Here is a 27,637-nt window from a genome sequence, read left to right on the forward strand (position 1 = left end):
GCCTGTTGCGTTTTTTGGATACAATTTCTCCTGTCGTGGAAAACACCCGCTCTTACGGGACAGATGAAGCTGGAGTACAGAGAAATGTCAATGCCAGTTGGAAGAGGTTTGGGAAATTGGTTTTCTGATTGTCCCAGTATCTAATAGAGGCTTTGCAGTCACGTGGTTTTATCACGTGATTTTGTGTTATGCCGCCATCTTGGCGGTCAACTCGTCAGCTCGTTCCTACGTGTTTGTATAGATTGTTTGATTTCTGCGCTACATTTTCACCGATTTCATCCGAATTATGGCTGGTTTGCTATCCAACGAAGTTGGGCATTTGGATGAAGAATCCAAGAAACGTTACAGAGAGAAGTTGAACCTTGTTGGCACAACGGATCCGTACCTTTTACCGAGAAGGCCAATGGCTTGAAAACTTTACCAATGTAGCTTTTACCTTGTGCCAAATGAAGTAACAAAAACCCTCTTGTTAAAAAATGCTACATTAAAAAAAATTTGTTTCACAAGGTTCATAATAATTTTTTGGGAAATTTCCTAATGCATTCACTCGAGAATTAATTGTTCAATTCCAATATGAAGTTCAATATTTACATTGATAACGTTTTCAAGCCAATCAGATGAAGCATCATGAAAAAATAAACACAAAATAAAAACGGGGGGGTGAACTGAAGAAATCATCCCATTCCCTGCCTTGCTGCTCTTGCTGCCTTTCTAAAAATGCACCCAGCATTTTCAACAATCATATTTGTATCATCCCATATTGTATTATTTCACATTTTGTGAAACAAATCAGGGGTGAATAGTTTGTTTACATACCTGATATGAAGTCCTCATTGCATATCCTTGTGTAAATCATAGGTTTCCATCGTTCACGACGAATATCCACGATCCATTTATCAAGTTTTTTCATGTTCGCCGGAAATCTATAGAAGCTAAGATTTGGTTTATCGCCTCGTCTATTGCTACATCCAACAGCACAGCAGGTATCCGGCATTTTTAAGCTCAAATAGCAGCAGATATAACAAGAAAGCGTGTGTGAGTCGTTGACCGGCACTGAAAAGTTGACCGCCAAGATGGCCGCCAAGCTAATGTGGGTAGCTTGATGACGTCAGCTGCAAAGCCTCTATAGGATCCTGGGACCTGGCAATATTGCCCTCTGCCAGGTATGTCTTAACCTCCAGGATGGCATTGGCTGTGGCATTGTTGCTTTGTCTGACCACTTCACTGTCCAGATGTTACCAAAGGTTATCTAAGAAAAATGAATTGGTATTTTAGTACATGATTTACAAACAACAACAAGCAAATAATGCAGAATAGCCTGCCTGAAGTGGGTGCAGATCGCTGTTGTGAAGACGGTCTCGGCTGCGGCTCATTTGTGCGTCCGATTACAGAGACACATTCCGAGTGCAGTCTATTGATGGCCTCATTGCACTTGGAGGAACTGCGGAACCCGAGTTGTTAAACTTACTGCCAGAGCTTGCTGTACTTCCATTTTCACTCATTCCCGTTCATCCTCATACTTTTTCGCCAACATTTCTTTGATGGTCTGAAAATGACACCAAGTGAAGTTACCGTATTTTCCGCCCTAAAAGGCGCACCTAAAAACCTAAAATTTTCTCAAAAGCCGACAGTGCGCCTTATAGTCCAGTGCGCCTTATATATGGATCAATTGATGAATTTGTTGATCCATACTGGTTGTACACAGTGCTGTGCCAAAATGTTTCAGTACGTTTTAGTACGACTAGTAAATTACAAGGTCGCATCGCTTCCTAACATTACGGCAACTGTAGTCAGGGGGCGTCACCGAATAGCTGTTGTACCCGCGAGGCTATTTCATTTCAAAATAGGCTGCTCCGTTAATGTCTCGAGTAAATTTACGGATTGATATGGAAGGGAAACATAGGTAAGCAGTACCAATGTGTTAGATCGAACTTTAGTCAGTTCCGATCATTTTATAGGAGATCGTTTGAGAAACGCGATTGTTTACACTTTGCTGAGGCTCATGGGAGATTGCGAGCTGAGGCTCGTGGGACTTTGCGGATGGCTAATGCTATAACGATAGCTGCTATACGTACCAGGCTATTTCATGTGAAAATAGGCTGCTCTGTTAATGTTTCGAGTAAATCTACGGATCGATATGGAAGGGAAACATAGGTAAGTAGTACCAATGCGTTAGATCGAACTTTAGTCAGTTCCGATCATTTTATAGGAGATCGTTTGAGAAACGCGATTGTTTACACTTTGCTGAGGCTCATGGGAGATTGCGAGCTGAGGCTCGTGGGACTTTGCGGATGGCTAATTCTATAACGATAGCTGCTATACGTACCAGGCTATTTCATGTCAAAATAGGCTGCTCTGTTAATGTTTCGAGTAAATCTACGGATCGATATGGAAGGGAAACATAGGTAAGTAGTACCAATGCGTTAGATTGAACTTTAGTCAGTTCCGATCATTTTATAAGAGATCGTTTGAGAAACGCGATTGTTTACACTTTGCTGAGGCTCATGGGAGATTGCGAGCTGAGGCTCGTGGGACTTTGCGGATGGCTAATGCTATAGCGATAGCTGCTATACGTACCAGGCTATTTCATGTGAAAATAGGCTGCTCTGTTAATGTTTCGAGTAAATCTACGGATCGATATGGAAGGGAAACATAGGTAAGTAGTACCAATGCGTTAGATCGAACTTTAGTCAGTTCCGATCATTTTATAGGAGATCGTTTGAGAAACGCGATTGTTTACACTTTGCTGAGGCTCGTGGGAGATTGCGAGCTGAGGCTCGTGGGACTTTGCGGATGGCTAATGCTATAACGATAGCTGCTATACGTACCAGGCTATTTCATGTGAAAATAGGCTGCTCTGTTAATGTTTCGAGTAAATCTACGGATCGATATGGAAGGGAAACATAGGTAAGTAGTACCAATGCGTTAGATCGAACTTTAGTCAGTTCCGATCATTTTATAGGAGATCGTTTGAGAAACGCGATTGTTTACAGAGGGCTCGTTGGTTATTGGCTAGTGGATGCATACCGCAACCCTAGTCAACCTCAGTTTGTTGCAGTATAGCTTCTATTTTATGCGCCTTATAATCCGGTGCGCCTTATATATGGACAAAGTTTTAAAATGGGCCGTTCATTGAAGGTGCGCCTTATAATCCGGTGCGCCTTTTAGGGCGGAAAATACGGTAAATCAAAAGCAAATCAATATATTTAAAGATTAAATAAATTGGATGTATCAATTACTACTTTAAATAGTACAAACCTTTCTGGTTGGCAAAATATATGAGGGCTGAATGACCTGAACCAGTTCCCGAACCCTTAATTCTCTACAACACTGAGGGGCTGGCAGTCCTTCAAAATGAAATTCAACACAGCCTCATCCAGCTTCTGCTTCCTGGAAGCCTGATGGTTAAAAATAAGGTAAATAAGAAATTACCTTTTTTTCCATGTATAATGCGCCCCCATGTATAATACGCACCCTAAAAATGGCATGTCAATGCTGGAAAAAAGCCTGTACCCATGTATAATACGCACCCAATTTTTTTTTAAGTCCCAATGATCGTCACACACGCAGGGAGGCAATGGGTCCCATTTTTATAGTCTTTGGTATGGTCTTAACTAGGCTGGATGTATTTTTTTTGTTGGCGTTGATTTCTCCGACTGCCCGTAAAGGCACCACCGCGATCAGATGAAAAGAGAGGAAAGTGACGTGCGGACATGTGAAAAAGGCGGCTCTGTATGGGAGAGACGTTGAAGAGGAATAAAAACACCCTTGGAAACCAAAACTTGCCCCTCGTCGTGACTCGGAGCCGCAACAAATGTTTCGGATTTGTGTAGGGTACATTGTGACAGCAAACGAGCAGGTGATCGAGCAAGCGTCTGATACGAGAGCATTGCGTTCGTATGGAGCGTGTTTGAAGTGAACAGCAGAGACGAAAGGAACAAGGCAAAGTGTTGTGAAATAAAATATTACCTGTAATACGCATTTTGTTATTTGCTGATTGTATTAAACTATCACATTCATTGTCAGTCAAGAAGAGAAGAGGACTATTATCCCTTCTTTGACGAAATGACCAGAGCACAGTACAAACACAATATTGTCGGTCAGTCCTGTTGTTGGTTTTGTTGTACCATGATTTTCTTAAAAAAAAAAAAAAAAAAAAAAAAAAAAAAAAAGAAATTAAAAAAAAAAAAAAAATTTGTACCCATGTATAATGCGCACCCCAGATTTTAGGACAATAAATTAGTTCGATTTTGCGCATTATACACGGAAAAAAACGGTAATACAAAAACTACAATTTCTCAAAATATATAATAGGTAATGAAGGAATGGGGTCAAAATACAAGAAGTCCTGCCTAGCTACAAAAACAGATATGCTCGAACCTCATTGAATAAAGTACTTAAGCAGAAAAGTATATTCACATATTAAATCAATAAAAGAAACATTTTAAGCATATAATTATACCTACACACCAAATCAATAAAGAAGACATAACTAGACATTTTTGATAGGGGGTAATGACAAAGGTTTTTATAACTTTATGATCTGATATGTATTTCTGAGCACTTTGAAATAACAAATGTTTTTTGATATATTGCCTGAATAGCTTAAATGACCCTTAAGGAACTGTTTAATGCATGCCTGATGATTTTCTAAATCACGGACAGTGCCAAAGTCGTCTAAAAATGTTCAGTACTTGAGTGTATCTTATGTTTTGACTAATGCTAGACGCCAGTTTTCGATCACTACTGAACGTTCTGGACAGAGGGAAATATTTTGCCTAACAAAGAAAAGATATGGTTGAAAGCATGATTAAACTAAGAATATGATGACGTAAGCAAGTACATGGAGTATCAAAAGAAGAAACAAACAAAAACATGGTAAGTGGTGAGTACAAACTTTGCATAGTCAGGGAACATTAATAAATTGATGTCACAGCCAAAAGCTCACATAATTCCGTACAAAATTGAAAGAATGATGAATGGATGAGGTGCGACAGTGTATGTGCAAGAATGGAGAATGTTTACAGGAAGGTCACTTGGAGATAAAACCAGCAGTTGCCAGAGGGAGACAGCCAAGAACCCGGCCAAAGATGATCGTCAATGCTGAAAGACGGAAGGAAAACAACAGCCCCCACACACATCGAATCGCCCATAATCAGCACCCAACCCCACGGAACCAGCTCTCACCGAACCAGCACCCACTCCCATGGAATCAAACTCTACTGCGAACTTGCCCCACCCCAAAGACTCATCACCCATCAAACTTGGCCCACACCGGCATGTGCAACTGAATATAAGCTGACCAAAGAACCTTGAACGTTGCCTTTTCTGAATGGAGACTTTCTGCTCTTGAGCATGGTCGCACGAAAGGCCCAGCGCTGTATTGTACTTTCCTGAAAACAGAGCTTTCGTAACAAGAATTGTGATTGAACTCAACCAACCTGTGTAAGTCTGATTTCTGCTTCAGTGTCTTAGCATTTTCCTAAATCTGAAGAAATCAAACGAGCACGCAGTGAGTAAATTGGATAACAGGTGATTGGCAATGGCTTTTGCCGTGAGGCGCAGATAGCGCGCTCCCTAAATTGTGGACAAAATCCAACAGTACCGTCCTTTTCCGTGCATAATACGCACCCTAAAAATGGCATGTCGATGCTGGAAAAAAGCCTGTACCCATGTATAATACGCACTAAAATTTTGACTCTTAAGTCCGTAAACGTAAAATTATTTCAGAAAAAAGATCATCTTTGGGAACAACCGGATGTTATTCTGCCGGTCAGTATCACTGCGCATGCGGTAGCAAACTCGATAGCGAAGAAATGTTTCGGATTTGTGTAGGGTACATTGTGACAGCAAACGAGCAGGTGATCGAGCAAGCGTCTGATACGAGAGCATTGTGTTTGTATGGAGCGTGTTTGAAGTGAACAGCAGAGAAGAAAGGAACAAGGCAAAGTGTTGTGAAATAAAATATTACCTGTAATACGCATTTTGTTATTTGCTGATTGTATTGCTGCTAATTAAACTGTGAATTGAAACTCATAGGTAGAGAACTGAACTCTCGCTCTTTATATAGCTGACGTGTCTTGCGCATCCGTTCTGCGCATCGGATCCGAACTTCCGCCGCCGAGTTCGAATATCTAGCACCATCTAGGTGTCGATTTTTAAACTAGTACTGTAATGGCGGCCTCCATATGATATCCGGTCTGCGATGGAGATTAAAAAACAAACAATATTTGTTGAAAGCTGTATGCAACGAAATTTCGTTTTGTATGCACCCTGTGTAGACAAAATGACAAAGTTTGTCTAAGTCTAAGTCTCTATTTGACAATAACACACCATCAAGGATTGCACCATCGCATCAAACGATGTGTCGTCAATTATGAATTTTACTGACTGTGTTGGGCAGGATGGCTGAATGTGATGCGCGATTGACAACAAACAAGAAGAAAGGTGTGACTTCAAGTTTTATTTCGAGGGAGATATTCTTCAAAAATTGTTGTACCCATGCATAATGCGCACCCCAGATTTTAGAACAATAAATTAATTAAATTTTGCGCATTATACACGGAAAAAGACGGTAAGTTAAAAATGTCAATAGCATAATGTCAAAAACATGTTTTTTGAGGAATTCCTGGAATATGAAATGATAACAGTTTTCAATTACAAAGAGATTTTAAAAAACAACCTTTTTTGACCCACTTATGCATCTAAGGGTTAAAAACATAGCAAACGTGAAGAAAGCCATCCCATTTGCACAGAGGCTTTTTTTGGCAGCTGCTGGACACACACGAAGGCAGCCAGTTGAAGGAGGAGGCAATGGGTGAATTTTGAGGCATCCCGACATTTTAATCCTCAGAAAAATTAAATTTCCCCTTGGGTTGGTGTTTCCCCTTGGGTTGGTGTCAGGAAGGGCATCTGGCTGTAAAAAGTTTTGCTCCAAAGATTTTCTCAGTATAGGCACTCTCAACCACGAGATGGCCATGGACCGTCCCTGGTGGAAGAAAGCCATATTGAGAATCCAGTCCAACCGAGCGGAGCCTGGAAAGCGGACTTTAAACCGATGATGATGAGAAAAGACAAAGACAAAGTGTTTCAAGTGCACAATTATTCAGTGATGTTGTGAAAACCACGTCTGCTAACGCAGCATCACTAAAGCAATAAGTCAAAGTGCAAATCAACAGTGAAATAAAGTCAAAGTCAAAGTCTGCTTTATTGTCAATTTCTTTACATGCCAAGACACACAAAGAGATCGAAATAACGTTCCCACTATCCCACGGTGACAAGACATAGTACACAATATACGTACATACAAGTAAACAACACAAAAAAATAAAAACAAGAAGGCACAAACAATGAATAAATAAGAGTGATGAATAAATAATAAATAAACAAATAACACAATAAATAAGAGGAGCAAAAATGGAGCATGTGTGCATACAGCAGACAGTCAGAATATAACGCAAAAGTACAGGACGCTACGCAGAAGGGGGGAGAGAGTTCAGGATCCTAACAGCCCGGAGAATGAAGCTGTCGGTGAGTCTGGTGGTGCGGGAGCGCAGGCTCCTGTACCTCTTGCCAGAGGGCAGAAGATCAAACAAAGAGTGAGCGGGGTGACTCACATCACTCACAATCGTGGTCGCCTTGCGGGTGAGATGGGAGGTGTAAATGTCCTTCAGGGAGGGGAGTGAAGCACCAATAATCTTACCAGCCGTGTTCACTATGCGCTGCAGGGCCTTCATGTTGTATTCAGTGCAGCTACCCCCCCAGACAGCGATACAACTGGAGAGGACGCTCTCAATGGTGCCACGGTAGAATGTAGTCATGACGGCCGGAGGAGCACTTGCTCGCCTGAGTTTCCGCAGGAAGTACAGGCGGCGCTGAGCTTTCTTTGCCAGTGATGCGGTGTTGGCGGACCAGGAGAGGTCCTCACTGATGTGCACCCCCAGGAATCTGGTGCTGCTCACTCTCTCCACCACAGCACCGTCGATGGTCAGCGGCAGGTGTTGGGTGTGACCCTTCCGGAAGTCAACAACAATTTCCTTGGTCTTGTTGACGTTCAGCAGGAGGTTGTTGTCCCTGCATCACGCGGTCAGAAGGTCAACCTCCAACCTGTACTGAGTCTCGTCGCCCTTGGTGATGAGACCCACCAGAGTCGTGTCATCAGCAAACTTTACTATGCGGTTGTCGCTGTAGGTTGCAGTGCAGTCATGCGTCACCAGGGTGAAGAGCAGCGTACTGAGCACGCAGCCTTGGGGGGCCCCCGTGCTCAGCGTGATGCTGGCGGAAATTTTGTCGCCAACACGTACCACCTGAGGCCTAAAGTGAGCACGCTAGGAGTTAGTTAGCAGTGGGTAGGGTGACCAGACGTCCTCTTTTTCTCGTACGTTTCAACTTTTGAGCCCTAAAAAAACGTCCTGGGGGAATTTCAAAAATCGTCCAGTTTTTGTTGGACTGCCTCAAATATAATACATGTACAGTACATTGTCAATAGAATTGCCACTCCGTTACATTTCACTCAATTCCAGGTTTTTCTGTATCGTTCGCCAATAAGTCACGCCCTTCTCCGCAAATCTAGTCACTTTGCTACGAAGTAGGGTGGGCTGGCCAGTCTACATCGAGTGTTTACAAGAAATGCCGAAACGAAAATGCACGTTCACGGAGGAGTTGAATAAAAAAATTCCCGTGCTTTTGCCAGGGCCGTGATCCTTATGAAGCTGAGTGCTTAACATGCAAGGCAGGCACTTAAATATGTGTCTGTGGACAATAAACGTGCCAACGCACCCCGCAAGAGGAGGACTGAATAGGAGTCTTTTTTTTTCTTCAAATGCACCGATGGCCGTATTTCTTTTGTCTTTTCTTACTTGGTGTACCACTATAAAACTAAAAAAGCATGTTGTTTTGCCTGATTCAAATCATGCAAAAACTCACATCTTAATATCTGAACATTTAAATATGTAAACTAAAGTGCAATCACATTTGTAAATGAATGGCTTCTGGTTTTTGAAATGTAAATAAACCAATCTACTGTGATAAAACAACAAAATTGCAATAACTGCATTAACCATCAAAGTGAAGTCTAACTGTAACTGTAGTCTTGAAACAAATCTGAATAAGGAAAAACATTGCAATAAAATAATGCAAACTGCTACCGCTATTGTTGGGGAGCTTGAGCACTATATAGGGAGTTGGCTCGGATGGTTATGCTCTTTTCGCCCCCGGGTGTCGGTCAGAACACAGGAGAGAAGACGTGGTTCAGTTTTGATTGCTTTACTGAATTATTGGCAAAAAAGTAACAGGCACTGTGGCTCATAGGGGCATACAGGCAAACTGGCAAAAGGGTATAGGCACACGTTTGGTCGTAAGGATGTGAGAGCAAGTGTGTTAATGTACATGGGTGAGTCTTTGGGTGTGTGAATGTGATTCTTGTGTGTGTGATTATTGTATGAAGCGTGTGAAGGGTGTGTGGGGTGTGTGTGTGTGTGTGTGTGTGTGTGTGTGTGTGGTTCTGCAACAGACAGAAATACAGCACGTCAAAGCTCAACTTCTGACGTTACACAACACTAGTAGACGGCACACATTACATAACTAACTGCGCGTAACGGTTCCGCTACACTAAACAACGATGAATGAAATACTCTCTTCAACATACCAAACACAAGTCATCGAGACAACAAAATACATTTGCTGGCGACTGTTAGTTGCCGTGCCGCTGCGTAACGGCTGTAGTCATGCGTGTACGCTGCTCGTACGATGCGAGGCAAACTTAAAGGAGCGCGCCGGAGCTGTCAATCAAATGGCACGCACACGAAGCAAACCGCGATCGGACAAACGGCACAACAGTGGACAGTAGTAACAATGAAATGTACAGGACTGTCTCAGAAAATCAGAATATTGTGATAAAGTTCTTTATTTTCTGTAATGCAATTAATAAACCAAAAATGTCATACATTCTGGATTCATTACAAATCAACTGAAATATTGCAAGCCTTTTATTATTTTAATATTGCGGATTATGGCATACAGCTTAAAAAAACTCAAATATCCTATCTCAAAATATTGGAATATCATGAAAAAGTATACTAGTAGGGTATTCAACGAATCACTTGAATGGTCTAATTAACTTGAAACACCTGCAAGTGTTTTCTGAGCCTTGAAAAACACTCAGCTTGGTTCAGTAAACTAAATCACAAGTATGGGGAAGACTGCTGATCTGACTGCTGTTCTGAGGACCATCAATGACACCCTCCATCAGGAGGGTAAGACACAAAAAGAAATTTCTCATAGAGCAAGCTGTTCACAGTGCAGTTTCAAAGCGCATCCACAAAAAGTCTGTTGGAAGGGGGAAATGTGGCAGGAAACGCTGCACAACCAAGAGAGATGACCGCAGCCTTAACAGCATTGTGAAGAACAGTCGCTTCCAGAATTTGGGGGCGCTTCAAAGACAGTGGACTGAAGCTGGAGTCCAGGTATCAAAAGCCACTGTTCACAGACGTGTCCGGTAAATGGCCTACAATAGCCGTATTCCCATGGTCAAGCCACTTCTGAACTCAAGACAACGGAAGAAGTGTCTGACTTGGGCTATGGAAAAGAAGCACTGGACAGTTGCAGAGTGGTCCAAAGTCCTCTTTTCAGACGAAAGCAAGTTTTGTATTTCATTTGGAAATCAAGGCGCCAGAGTCTGGAGAAAGGCTGGAGAGGAGCAAAATCCAAGTTGCTTGAAATCCAGTGTGAAGTTCCCACAGTCAGCGATGGTTTGGGGAGCCATGTCAGCTGCTGGTGTTGGTCCACTGTGTTTCATCAAGTCCAGAGTAAATGCAGATTTTAGAGCACTACAGGCTTCCGTCTGCTGAAAAGCTCTATGGAGATGATTTCATTTTCCAGCATGATCTGGCACCTGCCCACAGTGCCAAAACCACCAGTAAATGGTGTACTGACCATGGCATTACTGTCCTCGATTGGCCTTCCAATTCCCCTGACCTGAACCCCATTAGAGAGTTTGTCGGGTATTGTGAAGAAGAAGCTGAAAGACACCAGACCCAACAATGCAAATGAGCTAAAGGCCGCTATTGAAGCATCCTGGGCATCCATAACACCTCAGCAATGCCACAGGCTGATTGCCTCCATGCCACGCCGCATTGGTTGCAGTAATCCGTGCAAAAGGATTCCCAACCAAGTACTGCGTGCATTAATGGACATTTTCAAATGTTTGATTTTGTTTTGCTGTTTTAAATCTTTTTTTTTTTCCTACTTGTTCTGATGAAAGATTCTAATATTTTGAGATAGGATATTTGAGTTTTCTTAAGCTGTATGCCATAATCAGCAATATTAAAATAATAAAAGGCTTGCAATATTTCAGTTGATTTGTCATGAATCCAGAATGTATGACATTTTTGTTTTTTTAATTGCATTACAGAAAATAAAGAACTTTATCACAATATTCAAATTTTCGGAGACAGTCCTGTATATACTCACTTTGTGTCAAAGACGCACACGATCACAGCAACATACTCAGTCGATACCAGCAACCTTTAACTTACCGCTGCGCACAAGTGAACGGGTATAATGTCTCGACCCCGAATGTAAGACGACCCCCACTTTTTCATTCTTATTTCAATGCAAAAAACATCGTCTTATATTCGGGCCAACACGGTATGTTGTTTTGTGTTATTCGGGCCAACAAATGTAATTGCTATACAGACACCATGTCATTTGTGTCATAACAAATGACACAAATGACCCCCCCCCCCCCCCCAAAAAAAAGACCCCGCCCCCAAATAAATGACCCCGCCCCCCTCCCAAAAAAGGCGTTCTCTTTTTCAGAAACCCATATCTGGTCACCCTAGCAGTGGGATGGGGATAAAATACAAAGTACTTCAAAGAACAAAGCTCATGAGCTTCCTCTCGCCCAACATTAGCTTAGCCTAGCTTAGCATCGAGAAACAGACCGGGTGTCTGTCCACTCATTACGATCGCAACGAGCTTTCCCGCGTTCCTCCAGAAGGCTAGCGTGCTAGGCTAGGCGGAAAACATTGGCCAATTGGCCATTGTCAGGCTGGAAGCACACAACATGGTGAACGCGCATACAAACTTGCACGTGCCCGTCATTGGCCAATTGTGGAGCAAAGTTGTCTTTTGACGGCGAGATGACGGCCCCGTTTGTCCTCGGCAACGACCACGCTGTGGCTGACCATCTGCAACGACAGGAAAGCGACAGACGTGTCAAGTCCGCATGCCAAACAAATGCAATCAGCACGAGGGAGCTCAAACCCACAAAGCAACGTACGCGCTAAAGATACATACAAAATGCTCTGGTAGTTCACTTTTAAAAACCAGGTTCCACCTCTGGGGCGGTGTACCGCTTCCCCGTGAGATTTTGGCCATATCCGATGTGTGGCTTACCGGGTGGGCGGGCACATCCATGGGCGAGGAGATGACGGCGCCCAATGGCTTCCTTTTGCTCTTGGAGGCGCTCGCCAGCCCCATCATCTTCTTGGCTGCCCATCCCAAATAAAACTTTGGTTACGTTCGCCTTCGGCACACTTGTTTGATGAACCGGGGAGGAGCTGAGCTTTGAGAGCGAGGCCCAGGCGGGAAGGAGGGGTGACGCGACACCCCATGGCGACCAGTGCCGGACTGACCTTTGGACCCGATGAGGGTGGGCGACCTCTGAAGGAAATCTCCGATCTTCCGCAGCGTGGCCTCTTTGCGACCGGGGACGCCGTGGGTCCCGGTAGACGCGGGCAGATGGGACACCTGCAAGCATGACAAAGTGCGAGCTAACAAGAGAGTTGAAGGTTTCAGCAGAAAGCAAGTGACTGACACCGGCGGACCGTTAAGAGTCAGGGAGCGGAGGTGTTTGCAACCTTTTTGTGCCCTTTTTTCACCCTGTCCAACCTTGTGGAGTCGGACCAATCAAGCTGACTAGCATGGTCCATTTTTTTTCACCCGGGCTGTGCGTGTGCCCGAGTGTGTTCATCTGCTCATTACCTCCTCTTGGTGCTCACTCAGTGTTGGCATCACTTTAGTGTTCCTTCGATTCTCCACCTCCACTTCATCCTGCTGACAGGCACGCCCAGAGGCACGCCCGCATGCACGCAGACGTTAGGCCGGCGAAGACGCTCAAGGCAGTAAAAGTGCTCTGCTCTGATTGCTCTGTTAAGCAAGTGGTTCTTGTATAAGATTGCTCTGCGGCCGGGTAGGCCTTCCCTACCTTGTCCACGTCGGCGCTCTTCCTTTTGCGGCTCGAGCGGGTGATCTTGACGGTGACGGCTTCGGGGTGGCCCCGGCGCCGGAGTGCCATGCGGTCGGGCTGCAGCGGGCTGAAGGAAATCTCCATTTGGGGCGGCGGGAAGCGGCTCGCGTGCCCGTTCTCCGTGGAGATTTGGGAGGATTCCAGCAGCGACGGGCACCCCGAGCGGCAGCATCCCGACGAGCCCTGAAAGGCGACATAGGTGTGAGCCGCATCGCGATCCTTGGCGTACCGATACATGGGCGAAGCGCTACCTTGACCACGTGACTCGAGTCATTTTGGGGCTCAACAGCACTCGTCAGCGCGGCCATAGTGCATGCGAAGACCTGAGCGTCAGCGTTGTCCGGTCGGCCCCCGACGTACTCGCTGTCCTCTTTCACCCCCGCCGTGCCGCCGCCAGTCTGACAGAGAAGACATTTGAGCTGATGAAGGATGATGAGCCGGACACGGATACACTGGCTTTTTCAGAACGGCTCAAAAGTGGTGCTCAAGCGTTTGGACACGGGCTTCTAGCAGTTGGCTTTGGGAAACCAATGGGCAGAGAGCGCTCGGCCAAAAGACGACGGGAAGGCGGCAGATGCACTTGTACCGACCTCGGGTGGCAACGGCATGCCATTGTCGCCAAGCCGTCGGGTGATTCGGTCTTTGTCGCCCAGACCAGCAAGAAGCTGGTTGAGTTGCGCTTCCAGGGCGGCCACCAGCGTGTCTCTCTCCTGCCTCCAGCTCTCCATTTCCTGCTCCATGGCACGCAGCTCTGCCTCCTGGACAAAGCATCCAGCAAAAGCGTCGGGTTTTGTTTTCTTTTCCTTTCAGGACGGGACAAGAGCAAAATGGGAGAGGGCAACTCAAAGCGCCGCTGTATCTTCAAGACTCTTCTCGTAAAATGGACAGCGAGCTGGCACGCTTTATTTCCCAAATGCTGACAACCTCAAACTGAACACAAGGAGACTGGAGAAGGTGATTGCAAGAAGGGCAGCTCACCAGCTCGGCCTGCCGGGCCAGGCGCCGCTCTCGGTCCTCTGCAAACTTCCTAATTTCCTGATTGCGCTTGTCCTCCGCCTCCTTGATCTGACCAATCAGAGCCATCTTGTCCTCCTGCCACTTTTGCCGTTCTGTCAGGTGCTTGGCCTCCAACAGCTTGGCAGGAAGCCAGCAACGAGACAGTAGAAAATGATTGTCATTTAATACGCAGGTGATGCGTTAAACAACATCATGTTGCATGTCCGACGGCGATGGTTGTGATGACGAGTGCCATCGAGCGGTTCGTCAAGAGCTTCGGCTCGGACGAGAACGACTTTGCAGTGTTGTTGAAGAAACAAAAACGGCGTCATGAGGCATTCAAGCATTCTTTTAAAGTAAGGTGATCATCGCTCTTCCATCCTGTCGTCCAGAAAGAAAGGCAGTCGTGCAGGCGCTCGCCACCAACCGCCCCATCTTTTCAAAAGTCAGCCTGCGGGATCAGTCGCATGCGCCACCACTTGGATCGAGAACGGAAAAATACAAGCAGCATTTGGGCTGCACTGGCAGAAAGAATTGTCAGAGCAAAAGAACGTTTAAGAATGTGCGATTGTAAAAAAACAAATTCTGCCAAAAAGTGAAAATGGACTCTGATCTTGTTGAACATCACAAAATGTCCGGAAAATGTCTGTCCATCCCTTTGCCACTTTTGTTTTGAAAGCAAATACCGTTTTTTTCCGTGTATAATGCGCAAAATTTAACTAATTTATTGTCCTAAAATCTGGGGTGCGCATTATACATGGGTACAAATTTTTTTTTAATTTTTTTCAAAATATTTTTTTTTTTTTTCTTTTTTTTTTTTTTTTAAGAAAATCATGGTACAACAAAACTGACCGACAATAGTGTGTTTGTACTGTGCTCTGGTCATTTCGTCAAAGAAGGGATAATAGTCCTCTTCTCTTCTTGACTGACAATGAATGTGATAGTTTAATACAATCAGCAAATAACAAAATGCGTATTACAGGTAATATTTTATTTCACAACACTTTGCCTTGTTCCTTTCGTCTCTGCTGTTCACTTCAAACACGCTCCATACGAACGCAATGCTCTCATATCAGACGCTTGCTCGATCACCTGCTCGTTTGCTGTCACAATGTACCCTACACAAATCCGAAATATTTGTTGCGGCTCCGAGTCACGAGGGGCAAGTTTTGGTTTCCAAGGGTGTTTTTATTCCTCTTCAACGTCTCTCCCATACAGAGCCGCCTTTTTCACATGTCCGCACGTCACTTTCCTCTCTTTTCATCTGATCGCGGTGGTGCCTTTACGGGCAGTCGGAGAAATCAACGCCAACAAAAAAAAATACATCCAGCCTAGTTAAGACCATACCAAAGACTATAAAAATGGGACCCATTGCCTCCCTGCGTGTGTGACGATCATTGGGACTTAAAAAAAAAAAAAAAAAAAAAAAAAAAAAAAATTGGGTGCGTATTATACATGGGTACAGGCTTTTTTCCAGCATCAACATGCCATTTTTAGGGTGCGTATTATACATGGGGGCGCATTATACACGGAAAAAAACGGTAAGTGTTTTGCCAGGAAGGCAATGATTGGGAAAGTCACTCACACGCATGTTGAGATTGTAAGATCCAAAGACGGACGAGGCACCAAGGTCGAAGTTTGCCCAAGTTGACCCTTGCGCCGCAGTCAATCAATAACTCGCTGTGACTCACCTGACGAGTGTTGGCGTCTCCTTGTTGAGGCCCCGAGGCGTCGGCGCCGATTTGTTGCCTCGCCGTCTCTTTCACTCGGGCCACCTCTGAACGAGAACGAGATGAGAGAGTGCTGTCATCCTGGAAACTTAGCAACTTTTGCTGCTTAGTTTTCCCAACGGTGAGTAGCTAACACCGTGCGCTAATGCCAAGCGAACACGGCGCTTCGTTTAGATGAGACGAGACCCGGGCTTGCCGAAGTGCTGCCCGTGTGACCCCCCCCCCCCCCCGCCGGGCCTGGGCAGCGTTGGGACATTGTCATCCACTAGGTACAAGATGGTTGAAAACAAATACTAGCGGAGAAACAAAGTGCCGCATCTGCATATCTCTTCACTCCAGAAGGTCATCAATGTCACAATGATATCAGGGCTTCTGGAAGGAGCAGATTGGAGAAAACGCAAGGAAGGACCATAGGTCTTACCGCTGTCGAGCTCCCGGATGAGGTGGAGCTTCTCGTCCAGGAGGTGCTCCATCTCCTCCTGCGTCTCGTCCTGCTCTAGCATTGCAGAGCGCATGTGCTCCACCAGCTGCCGCTTACTCTCCAGCTCTGCGGGCGCCACCACATGCATGTCGGAACATTGTGAACTTGGCACGTGTGCCGTGCCATGGAGAGGTGTCCAGTTTGCAAGACGGCAGCCACTTTGCATGCAAACAATTTCAAAGAAGCGGACACGAGACGCACCTTGACGAGCTTCGCGGTAGAGCCGCAGCGTCTCGGCAAGCGTCTTCTCTGCCGGCCGCTCCTACGGCAAGGAAAGAGAGAGTGTCAGGCAGGATGTCGAGAACCTCGGAGGGCTGCAAGACTTGCAAATCTTGTCGCATGGCAAGATGGAGTCGCTACAAAGCGTGGAAGACGACAGAGCTGGTACTAGCTCACCGGCGAGTCCAAACTCACCGCCTCCAGTCGTTGGATGGTTCTGTCTCTGACGGCGAGGTCCGACTGAAGCTGCTTCTTCACCTTGTCCGCATCTGCCAGCTTGAGTCTCAAGAGCCTCTCATCCTCCTTCAAGGTGGAGATCTGCAGGATGGCATCAGCATCGCACGCATGCACACCTAGCAACAACCACGAGTCGGTCGGCTGGTCTCACGTACGTCTGTGTGCACCCGCTGGACCTGCGTCTTGTAGTCGGCCAGCTTCTCTCTGAGCTCACGAACGTCTTCTTCCTTACTGTGCAGATCCGCGGCTAGACTCTCTGCTTTGCCCGAGTTCTGTTCAACCAGTTCCCTCAGTCTGGAAGAGCGCCACAGTTTTCAGGTGAGGCAAGCAGCAAAACTATTGTATATGCACGACTCCCGCGCCGCACGTTATTGGCTGCGCTTGGGCCGGAAGATGTCTCTTTTGTTGAGCCTAGCCGCGAGGCTCGGCAATGGCTCATTATTTCTCTCCCAACGTGGGTGCCATAGTTAGCGTGTGTCCCTACTTTCAAACGATGCCTATTGCGGTGAATGAAAGTCACGTATCAGCGTTTGGAATGAAAGCGAGCTCTTGCCTGGTCACACTCTCTGCCGTCCATACAAAGAAAAAAAAGAAAGATTTCTGAACAGATTGCGGCTTACTCTGTGATCTGGAGGGCTCTCTTATGCAGCTCGGCGTCCTTCTGCTCGATGGCCTCTTGCGCCACGGCCAACAACTCGGGGCGCCGCTCGGCCTCCTGAAGCCGACACCGGCAGAACACTCGGTCGTCGTCTGGCAAAGTCTCCGTCTGCACTGCCTGCTCCCGCAACTTTCTCTCCGTCTGGCTCGCGTTGGGCGGGTCCTCCATTTGGAGCTGAATGGACACGGCGAAATCAAAAGTGCGGGCTGGTGTCCAAGCGGCAGTGACCAACCAGCACAGGCAGAGGCGAAGCAATTGGCTTGACGAAAGGCGAGCGCCCAGTGCATGACAGTGACGCGAAGACGTGTCTGACGTGAGCTCATCTCGCTGTCGCTCACCTCCTCCTCCCGAACGCGCACGGCCCGTGCCCGTAGCTGGCTCGCTGGCTCTTCCAGCTGAAGCTGAGCTCGACACTGAAGCTCAGCGGCAAGCCTGCTCTCCTCTTCCGATGAGTCGCTCTCACCTTCATCGCAGCACAGTGACATGATCCAAATGTAGAACTTGCAGTGGTGCCGGGGCTCAACGGTCCACTTACCTGCTTTCATCGAGCCGCTGCGGAGCTCGCAAAGTTGGAGCCCGTCTGACACAGGGATGTCTTCCGCTCTGGGCGAGGGTGACACCAAAGTTAAGACCTGGAAGAGGAGCCAAGGCGGTCGGTCTACTTATGGAGGCACAAGTTGAATTCATTTGGTGAGCATGCTCATCACTCTAAACACGTGCGCCTCAATTTTCTTTCCCCAAACAAATGAACGGAAATGCCACTGGGCTGATTTAACCCCTCCTCCCCTCCAAAAAAAAACAACTCATTTTGATTGTTGTAACGACAGAAAATACTGCACTTCATGAGAAGGGCATGATACGTATTAATGACATCAAATGTCAAGAACTCAGAGTGATGTTGCAATCCAATTCCGTGCGCTGCTCTTTCTTAGCCACTGGGAAGAAGCCTCCCTCAAATAAATACCACTTGCACGTCAGATAGGGGTGTGGTCCTTCATCGCAGATGAGAAATGGGCCGCCCCACCAGTTCACCTCTCTGTGTGGCTCCCTGGCTTCTCTGCAGGCAGCCATCTGGGTGGTCATGCGCTTGAAGATCTCCAGACGTTTCTCCGCTCGCTCCTCAAGGAGTTGCGTCTCTCTGGCCAGCCGCTCCCTGCGCCAAACCACTTGACCTTAATGTCTTCGGGGAGCAGGGTTGCCAGGACCACCCCCGGCAGCAAGTCCCCCCACTTGGAAGCTAATAAAAGTCTCACGTGAAGTCTTTCTGCATGTCAGCATAGATCTGGCTGAACTCCTGGCAAACCTCCTCTCTAACACGAGCTTCCACCAGCACGCTGTCAGCTCGCTCCTGCTTCAGCGCCATCTGAAGACGTCTCACCAGCGCCACCTGCTGCTCAGCAAGACGATGATCAACAGAGTTGTCAATTCATTTAATGTCATAAATTGTTGCATGCCCTCCAGGTGAGTCCCGTTTTTTGTTTTATGATTGCCAACAAATAATACTCAGGTTGACCAACCTGCTGTGTCATTTGATTGCCGATGACCTCGTCGTCAAGTTCTTCAAGGTCCTCACCCTCACTTTCACACACAGTGTCCTCGTCCACTGACATCTTTTCGTCGCCATCATTATGATCCTCTTGCTCCTCCTGGCGAAGATAACACTAACTCGTTATACAAACGAGGCCAAAACGGAGAAGACGAAGGGGGCTGCCCCGCTTCCCACGCCCCTTGCCCCCACCTGCGTGTACTGCGGCCCTCTTTCTTGGCCAATCAGAGTTTTGCCAGCACTTGGGCCCAGGTGGGGATTGCGGGGCGGGACGGGAGTGGTCCCGCTGGGCAGAAGCACCACCTGGAGGACGCAAGACAGGCGGTGGTCAACTGTGAGCCGCATCATTTGCAAAAATTGCGACTTCAAAGCAGGTCTTCGCTGACACGTGCCGCAATTTTGCAAAAGTGGTCAGTGCTGCAAACTCGCTTGCTATATTCAGCAACTTCTGAGAGCCCTCAAGTGACTTTTCCCAAAAAGCAAGCAAAACAAATGATAATGTTTGTATCTTGCGCAAAAAAAGAGCATGCCTATGAGGCTCGAAACAATCAAGATCTTGGATCAGCGAGTAGAAAGAAGAAGCGAGAAGCGCTCAGCCGCCCCATCACAAGACGGAGCGATCTATTGAAGCGACTTGTTCAGCAACTGGCTCGAGAGTCTGCCCACGCTGAACTGGCTTAGTAGGTTTGAGGCCACTCAAATGCACCAGTTAAAATATGAACAGCCAAATAAACAAATTCTCCCCAAAACGCTGATAACGGGAGGGGAAAAAAAATCCCTCTTCTCCAAAATAATCAACTTATTCACAGCAAAATCTGTGCATGCATACTGATAAAGTATTTTGTCTATCAGCCAAAATGCTGTAAAGGCGGCACCCGTGCCCTGAAAGAAATGCAAAGGTGCACCTTCTGCGCCAGGGCGGAGAACTCGAGCACTCGCAGCGTCTCATCGTAGGCCGAGGCGCACCGGTTGACGTTGACCATCATGCAGACTTTGCCTCGGCCGCAGAAGAAGGCCTGGAGCAAGTGCGTCAGCTTGCTCTCGCGGAAGGGCACATGCTGCTGCTGGAGCCTGGGCAAACGCGCATCCGCTCAGAGACGGGTGGCCACTGGCAGGGCCTCTGTCAAAGGGTGCACTGACCTGGCACGCCCGTTGTGTCTGAGAGCGCTGACACACTTCCCCAGGATGAGCAGCGAGGCGTTGATGTTCCCGGCCTCCTTGAGCCGCTCGCCGTGGTTGCCGGTCTTGGCGCAGCGCTCTGAGCCGGCCAGGTCGCACAGGCACAGCCTAAGAAAATTGTCTATTAGCAGCGGGCGCGCACGCTTGCACGCTCCCCGTCGCCACGCGTGCTACCTACTCGCTGACGGCCACCACTCCGGTGTCCTTTATCCTTAGAACACGGATGGAGAAGATGCTGTGACTGCAAAACAAAACAAGAAGGCCGCATTCGCAGACATCTGCGTTGACGATGACATTTGCGTGCATGTTGGGATGCGTGAGCACGCGTTGAGACCTCCTGCTTGAGAGCCGGTTCATCCCGGTGGAAGCGAAGCTTTGGCTCCTCTTGCCCAGCTTGATGACTTGGTAGGCCTCGTCCGCATTGTCCACCTGCAACCAGCGCAGGTCTGCCGCGCGGACGACAGGCGTTAGAAAGGGCGAGGCGCCTTCCCGGCTTGGATGAGAGCCGCCGGGCAAGACAAGACCTTTGACGAAAGCATTGCCCATGATGTCCTGAGACAAGCGCAGGGGCGTCCTCTTGGCCGCTCCACCGGGCATCGCCTCCAGGAGGTCGTGGATCTTCTCATTGTAGATCTCGCAGAAGGAGACCCAAACGCAGAACTTGCCGTTGGCTTCCGTTTGGAGGTCTGGCCGCTGTGACAAGCCTGCCGAAACAAGAGAGACCCGCTTCACATTGTTGGCGCCATCATCATCGCCAAGCAAAGAAGTGAACCCAACTATGAGCGCCCAACTATGAATATGCCACTGTCATGCAAACAAATGCAGGAATTGCCAAGCCTTCTACTGGACAAAGACAAACTTGCCTTGAAGGAGCACGGGGCAGCCGGAGCTCCGCATGCCGCCACCGGCCTCATTGCTCTAGAGAAGCAGAAGAGCCGCCATGAGCTGGCGGAGGCGCAGAGAGCTGGCAGAGGAGCTGCCGTGGTGGTGAGCGACAGCCGGCCTAACCTCTCTGGAGGGTTGCAGCAGGGCGCTCTTGAAGGCGGCCTCTTGGGCCCGCTGCTCCTCGCTCAGCCTGATGAACTCTCTGCAGCGATGAGGCTTGACACCCATCCCGCCCGAGAGCTTGCCCCGCATGCTGCCGAAGAGGGCGTCCAGGGATCTGGGCAAGATGCCGGCATCGCCGTCCGGACCTGACGGAAGAAGCGCACGCGTGAGGAACCCAAGGACGTGCCCGGCACGCCCCCTCACAGAAGAACAAGAGGCGCACCCAAAAACGTGAAGGTTTTGCCAGCATTGGTGACCCCGTAAGAGAAGAGCAGGACATCGTCTCCCTGGAGAACATCTCGGACCAGATCCTTGACTGATCCTTGGAACAACTCTTCCTGTGTGGTGTCTGGACCGTACACCTGCTCAACGACAACGACGATGATGACTTTTAACTACACAATCAAACGTAGATTTGGGAAGGTTTGAATGGGAGGCCTGATGGAACAACGGACGAGACAATCTATTTTGTGACATCTCTAAGTCAATGAGAGGCCAGACACGCCCACCACCCTGCACAGCTGAGTAGGGAGAGGAGCAAAAAAAAAAAAGCAAAACACCTTGCCAGCAAATACTAGCTAGACCCGAGGACAACATGAGAACATGTAAAGAGTAGAGTGCCAAAAACTAGCGAGATGAACAACGAAAAATCTCGTCGGGAAACATAGTAACTGCCTGAATGCTCTTTGGCATTTTGAAAAGTCAAACTTTCAAGGGTTTCCAACCTGAGAGAAGTGGAAGCGCTGAGCGCTGCGCAGGAAGGGTTTGTCCGATTTGTCGGCGCCAAGGTGAGCTGCCTGCGAGGAGCCGGGAGGCATCAGCAGGACCGTGCCCGGAGGCTCCGCCCACACGCAGTCCTGCAGACAAAGACACGTGTTGACATGTGGCTGACACCCGGCAACAACTTTGACCAAATGCTTGCACGCACCTGTGACTCTCCCTTCTGGGCCTCAGCCGCCGTTGAGGGGCGGATGCGGAGGTAGACCTTCACATGTTTTCTCTCTTCTGAGCTGCTGGGCTACACCGCACCCGCGTGCCACACATGCACACAAACACACGCACACAAATTTTGGTTCGTCTTGCCGCATGGTGTGACATAACCTACGTCGTCCTTCGAGTGGTTCTCGGGCATTGACCAATAGGGAGACAGCACCCTTCTTCTGACGAGAGATTGGACACGGTGCACACAAACAAACAGACAAAATGGCATCCAAAGGAATGGACAGTACCTCGGCCGCTCTCCCAGATGGAGGAAAGATTTGAGAAGCTGCAGTCGCAATGTCGCCAGCAAATGCAGTGTCATTCAACAAATTCGCTACCTCAAGATTTTTCAGGGGAATAGATGTTTGCAATGATGAAAAAAATTAATGGATCACGTTTTCCCTCGCCCGGACGCGGGTCACCGGGGCCCCCCTCTGGAGCCAGGCCTGGAGGCGGGGCTCGAAGGCGAGCGTCTGGTGGCCGGGCCTTCGCCCATGGGGCCCGGCCGGGCTCAGCCCGAAAAGGAAACGTGGGTCCCCCTTCCCATGGGCTCACCACCTGTGGGAGGGGCCAAAGGGGTCGGGTGCATTACAAGCTGGGCGGCGGCCAAAGGCAGGGACCTTGGCGGTCTGATCCCCGGCTGCAGAAGCTGGCTCTTGGGACATGGAATGTCACCTCTCTGGCTGGAATGGAGCCCGAGCTGGTGTGCGAGGCAGAAAAGTTCCGACTAGATATAGTCGGACTTGCCTCCACGCACAGTTTGGGTTCCGGTACAAGCCCTCTCGAGAGGGGCTGGACTCTCTTCCACTCTGGAGTTGCCCACGGTGAGAGGCGTCGAGCAGGTGTGGGTATACTTATTGCCCCCCGGCTGGGCGCCTGCACATTGGGGTTCACCCCGGTGAACGAGAGGTTAGCCTCCCTCCGCCTTCGGGTGGGGGGACGGGTCCTGACTGTTGTTTGTGTCTATGCACCAAACGGCAGCTCAGCGTACCCACCCTTTTTGGAGTCCCTGGAGGAAGTGCTGGAGGGCGCTCCTTCTGGGGACTCCATCGTTCTACTGGGTGACTTCAATGCTCACGTGGGCAATGACAGTGAGACCTGGAAGGGCGTGATTGGGAGGAACGGCCCCCCCGATCTGAACCCGAGCGGTGTTCTATTATTGGACTTCTGTGCTCGACACGGATTTTCTATAATGAACACCATGTTCAAACATAAGGGTGTCCATGTGTGCACTTGGCACCAGGACACCCTAGGCCGCAGTTCGATGATCGACTTTGTAGTCGTGTCATCGGATTTGCGGCCGCGTGTTTTGGACACTCGGGCGAAGAGAGGGGCGGAGCTGTCAACTGATCACCACCTGGTGGTGGGTTGGCTCCGATGGTGGGGGAAGATGCCGGTCCGACCTGGCAGACCCAAACGTTCTGTGAGGGTCTGCTGGGAACGTCTGGCGGAATCCCCTGTCAGGAAGAGCTTCAACTCCCACCTCCGGCAGAGCTTTTCCCACGTCCCGGGGGAGGCGGGGGACATTGAGTCCGAGTGGACCTTGTTCCGCGCCTCCATTGTTGAGGCGGCCGACCGGAGCTGTGGCCGTAAGGTCATTGGTGCCTGTCGTGTCGGCAATCCCCGAACCCGCTGGTGGACACCGGCGGTAAGGGATGCCGTCAAGCTGAAGAAGGAGTCCTATCGGGCCGTTTTGGCCTGCGGGACTCCGGAGGCAGCTGACAGGTACCGGATGGCCAAGCGGAACGCGGCTTCGGCGGTTGCTGAGGCAAAAACCCGGGCGTGGGAGGAGTTTGGCGAGGCCATGGAGAATGACTTCCGGACGGCTTCGAAGAAATTCTGGTCCACCATCCGGCGTCTCAGGAGGGGGAAGCAGTGCAACGTCAACACTGTTTACAGTGGAGATGGCGTGCTGCTGACCTCGACTCGGGACGTCGTGTGTCGGTGGGGAGAATACTTCGAAGACCTCCTCAATTCCACCGACATGCCTTCCATTGTGGAAGCAGGGCCTGGGGACTCTGAGGCGGACTCTCCAATCTCTGGGGTTGAAGTCACTGAGGTAGTTAAAAAACTCCTCGGTGGCAAGGCCCCGGGGGTGGATGAGATCCGCCCGGATTTCTTAAGGGCTCTGGATGTTGTGGGGCTGTCATGGCTGACACGTCTCTACATCATCGCGTGGACATCGGGGACAGTGCCTCTGGATTGGCAGACTGGGGTGGTGGTTCCCCTCTTTAAGAAGGGGGACCGGAGGGTGTGTTCCAATTACAGGGGAATTACACTCCTCAGCCTCCCTGGTAAGGTCTATTCAGGGGTGCTGGAGAGGAGGGTCCGTCGGGAGGTCGAACCTCGGATACAGGAGGAACAGTGCGGCTTTCGTCCTGGCCGTGGAACAGTGGACCAGCTCTTCACCCTCAACAGGATCCTCGAGGGTGCATGGGAGTTCGCCCAACCAGTCCACATGTGTTTTGTGGACTTGGAGAAGGCGTTCGACCGTGTCCCTCGGGAGGTTCTGTGGGGGGTGCTTCGGGAGTACGGGGTACCGAGCCAACTGATAAGGGCGGTTCGGTCCCTGTATCACCGATGCCAGAGTTTGGTCCGCATTTCCGGCAGTAAGTCGGATTCGTTCCCAGTGAGGGTTGGACTCCGCCAAGGCTGCCCTTTGTCACCGATTCTGTTCATAATTTTTATGGACCGAATTTCTAGGTGCAGCCGAGGCGTTGAGGGTGTCCGGTTTGGGGACCTCAGCATCGCGTCTCTGCTTTATGCAGACGACGTTGTGCTGTTGGCTTCTTCAGGCCGTCATCTCCAGCTCTCACTGGAGCGGTTCGCAGCCGAGTGTGAAGCGGTTGGGATGAGGGTCAGCACCTCCAAATCCGAGTCCATGGTCCTCGATCGGAAAAGGGTGGAATGCCCTCTCCGGATCGGGGATGAGATCCTGCCCCAAGTGGAGGAGTTTAAGTATCTTGGGGTCTTGTTCACGAGTGAGGGGAGGATGGAGCGCGAGATCGACAGGCGGATCGGTGCAGCGTCGGCAGTAATGCGGACTCTGTACCGGTCCGTCGTGGTAAAGAGAGAGCTGAGCCAAAAGGTAAAGCTCTCAATTTACCGGTCGATTTACGCTCCTACCCTCACCTATGGTCACGAGCTATGGGTCGTGACCGAAAGAACGAGATCCCGGATACAAGCGGCCGGAATGAGTTTTCTCCGCAGGATGTCCGGGCTCTCCCTTGGAGATAGGGTGAGAAGTTCGGTCATCCGGGAGAGACTCGGAGTAGAGTCGCTACTCCTCCACGTTGAGAGGAGCCAGATGAGGTGGCTCGGGCATCTCATCAGGATGCCTCCTGGACGCCTCCCTGGGGAGGTGTTCCGGGCATGTCCCACCGGTAGGAGACCCCGGGGACGACCCAGGACGCGCTGGAGAGACTATGTCTCTCGGCTGGCCTGGGAACGCCTTGGGATCCCCCGGGATGAGCTAGATGAAGTGGCTGGGGAGAGGGAAGTCTGGGAGTCCCTCCTGAAGCTGCTGCCCCCGCGACCCGACCCCGGATAAGCGGAAGAAGATGGATGGATGGATAGATGTTTGCATATGGGATTTAATGCCAATCGTTATTTCACAGCTGTTGCAGTGTGTTAGTGCCCTCTGTTGGTGGATGTCAGAAAATACAGTCGGTGGCTGACAGACTATTTTTGTGTTGCAAGCTGGATAACGACTGTTGCTGACAGTTATCATCGCGTCACAATCTAATTTTGTCTCATGGCCACTTGGTACCTGAGTCAGCTGTGAGTCACTGCTGCTGCTTTCTGCCCATAAACTGCCTTGGTCTTCCATAAGGCCCCACTCAAGTTGACATGACTCCGTCATCCTGTCACAAGATGAACAGGCGCTTGAAGCAGCTTTTCCCAACTCTTTGTCAGCCTCAAAACAATCCCAAAGCAAGTCAACAACAAAAATTGGACACATCGGTTCATGACGCAGCTTGTTGGGACAGCAAAAAAGCTGGGGAGCATTTCATTTCACCGGCTGCCATTACTACACATCACTGGCGTATGACATACATTAGAGTGGTACCTCGTTACGGGTGCTAACGCTAACCCAGTCCTTCTCAAATAGTGGGGCACAGTGCGATACTAGGGGGCGTGGGCGGGGAAGCGTGTGACACCAGAGAACATGCTTTTTTTGGATGTACTCGATTAAAGGGTAATAAGACATCCACTGCAGTAGGTGGGAGTGGCGGTATCACTGTAAAAGTGTGCGCAAGGAGTATTCGCTCTATGGCAGGGGTGTCAAGCTCATTTTTATCGCGGGCCGCATCATAGTCACAATTTCCTTCGGAGGGCCATTATGAATGTCAACACTTATATTATCTATAGCAGTGTTCCCCAACCACTGGGCCGCGGACCGGTACCGGTCCGTGGGTTACTTGGTACCGGGCTGCCAAGCCGCACAGAAAAAAAAAAACTTTTTTTTTTTTTTTTATCATCGATCAATTAATTCAGGTCAAGACGCTCGTCCCGGTTACGTGACATGTTTTCCCAGTCGAGCCCGCAAAGCTAGCAAAAATGAGTAAGAATTTATTTTGAAAAATGTAAAAAGATTGGCAATTCTCTCCCAATTACATCTGTGTGTCCTGACACAGGTTAATTCAGGTCAAGACGCTCGTCTCGGTCACGTGACATGTCAACCCAGTCGAGCCCGCGACGCAAGCAAAAATGAGCAAGAAACAGAGATGTTTGGAAAGCTTCTTCGGAAAGGGAAAAAAGCCCGATGAGGAGATGGAAGAAGAAGAGGCTACGACTTCTAAGAAAAGGAAAGCTGCATTTAAAAGAAAATCTCTGGAGTCCTACTTAAAATATGGATTTATCGCCACAGGTGACTCTGACGCGCCAAGCCCACTCTGCATAATATGTGGCGACAGGCTAGCTAACGAGGCAATGAAGCCTTCAAAACTGCTTCGGCACATGGAGACCAAGCATCCTGCATTAAAAGACAAACCTTTGAGAAACAAACTCAGTATTCCCACTAATTCAACGTAATGGTGAGTTTTATTTTTATGTGGTTTATATTTGTTTTTCTGCCAGTCGTATCATTTTATTTCATCGTATTTATACGTATTACCGTATTTATTCTAATTATTGCCCAGGGCGTTGTTGTTTATGTCCAACAAGGGGGGGGCGATTAATAGAGAACACTTTTTGTCCGATCGCCAAGGGGCACTGAAATGGGCGATATGTATATTTTCATTATGTAGTATGCAATACCTGCATCTCACTGGTGTTCTTAACACTAGAACACTTATCGTGATCATCTTATTCG

General features: G+C 48.8%; 1 protein-coding gene and 1 long non-coding RNA gene across 4 annotated transcripts in view; one reads left to right on the forward strand and one right to left on the reverse strand.

The window, feature by feature from the left end:
• Window positions 1–11,681: 11,681 nt before the first annotated feature.
• The window catches only part of LOC119134884 (kinesin-like protein KIF20B), a 30,729-nt gene continuing 14,773 nt past the window's right edge, over window positions 11,682–27,637 (reverse strand). Inside the window, exons 2-32 of one of the 3 annotated variants that reach the window (XM_037272076.1) lie at window positions 26,093–26,186; window positions 22,271–22,360; window positions 22,068–22,199; window positions 21,566–21,704; window positions 21,304–21,488; window positions 21,159–21,213; window positions 20,820–20,999; window positions 20,630–20,741; window positions 20,474–20,536; window positions 20,257–20,403; window positions 20,022–20,187; window positions 19,309–19,419; window positions 19,088–19,216; window positions 18,824–18,960; window positions 18,603–18,723; window positions 18,106–18,202; window positions 17,909–18,033; window positions 17,533–17,744; window positions 17,068–17,206; window positions 16,871–16,978; window positions 16,658–16,718; window positions 16,397–16,522; window positions 15,937–16,022; window positions 14,228–14,383; window positions 13,840–14,007; window positions 13,501–13,647; window positions 13,208–13,432; window positions 12,985–13,053; window positions 12,636–12,750; window positions 12,397–12,491; window positions 11,682–12,188 (exon numbers count right to left, since the gene is read on the reverse strand). In XM_037272076.1, the coding sequence (XP_037127971.1) occupies window positions 12,099–12,188; window positions 12,397–12,491; window positions 12,636–12,750; window positions 12,985–13,053; window positions 13,208–13,432; window positions 13,501–13,647; window positions 13,840–14,007; window positions 14,228–14,383; window positions 15,937–16,022; window positions 16,397–16,522; window positions 16,658–16,718; window positions 16,871–16,978; window positions 17,068–17,206; window positions 17,533–17,744; window positions 17,909–18,033; window positions 18,106–18,202; window positions 18,603–18,723; window positions 18,824–18,960; window positions 19,088–19,216; window positions 19,309–19,419; window positions 20,022–20,187; window positions 20,257–20,403; window positions 20,474–20,536; window positions 20,630–20,741; window positions 20,820–20,999; window positions 21,159–21,213; window positions 21,304–21,488; window positions 21,566–21,704; window positions 22,068–22,199; window positions 22,271–22,360; window positions 26,093–26,185 (3,879 nt within the window). In that variant the 5' untranslated portion in view covers window position 26,186 and the 3' untranslated portion in view covers window positions 11,682–12,098. Of the gene's footprint in view, window positions 12,189–12,396; window positions 12,492–12,635; window positions 12,751–12,984; window positions 13,054–13,207; window positions 13,433–13,500; window positions 13,648–13,839; window positions 14,008–14,227; window positions 14,384–15,936; window positions 16,023–16,396; window positions 16,523–16,657; window positions 16,719–16,870; window positions 16,994–17,067; window positions 17,207–17,532; window positions 17,745–17,908; window positions 18,034–18,105; window positions 18,203–18,602; window positions 18,724–18,823; window positions 18,961–19,087; window positions 19,217–19,308; window positions 19,420–20,021; window positions 20,188–20,256; window positions 20,404–20,473; window positions 20,537–20,629; window positions 20,742–20,819; window positions 21,000–21,158; window positions 21,214–21,303; window positions 21,489–21,565; window positions 21,705–22,067; window positions 22,200–22,270; window positions 22,361–26,092; window positions 26,187–27,637 lie in introns of all 3 variants that reach the window. The other 2 variants (XM_037272075.1, XM_037272077.1) reach the window with 2 other exon arrangements.
• Window positions 16,979–18,954, forward strand: LOC119134986. The gene is made up of 3 exons (XR_005100463.1): window positions 16,979–17,063; window positions 17,152–17,230; window positions 18,846–18,954. It is a non-coding gene; the product is annotated as an uncharacterized LOC119134986 (long non-coding RNA).

The sequence above is a fragment of the Syngnathus acus genome, chromosome 15, assembly GCF_901709675.1.
Source record: "Syngnathus acus chromosome 15, fSynAcu1.2, whole genome shotgun sequence".
Lineage (NCBI taxonomy): Eukaryota > Metazoa > Chordata > Actinopteri > Syngnathiformes > Syngnathidae > Syngnathus > Syngnathus acus.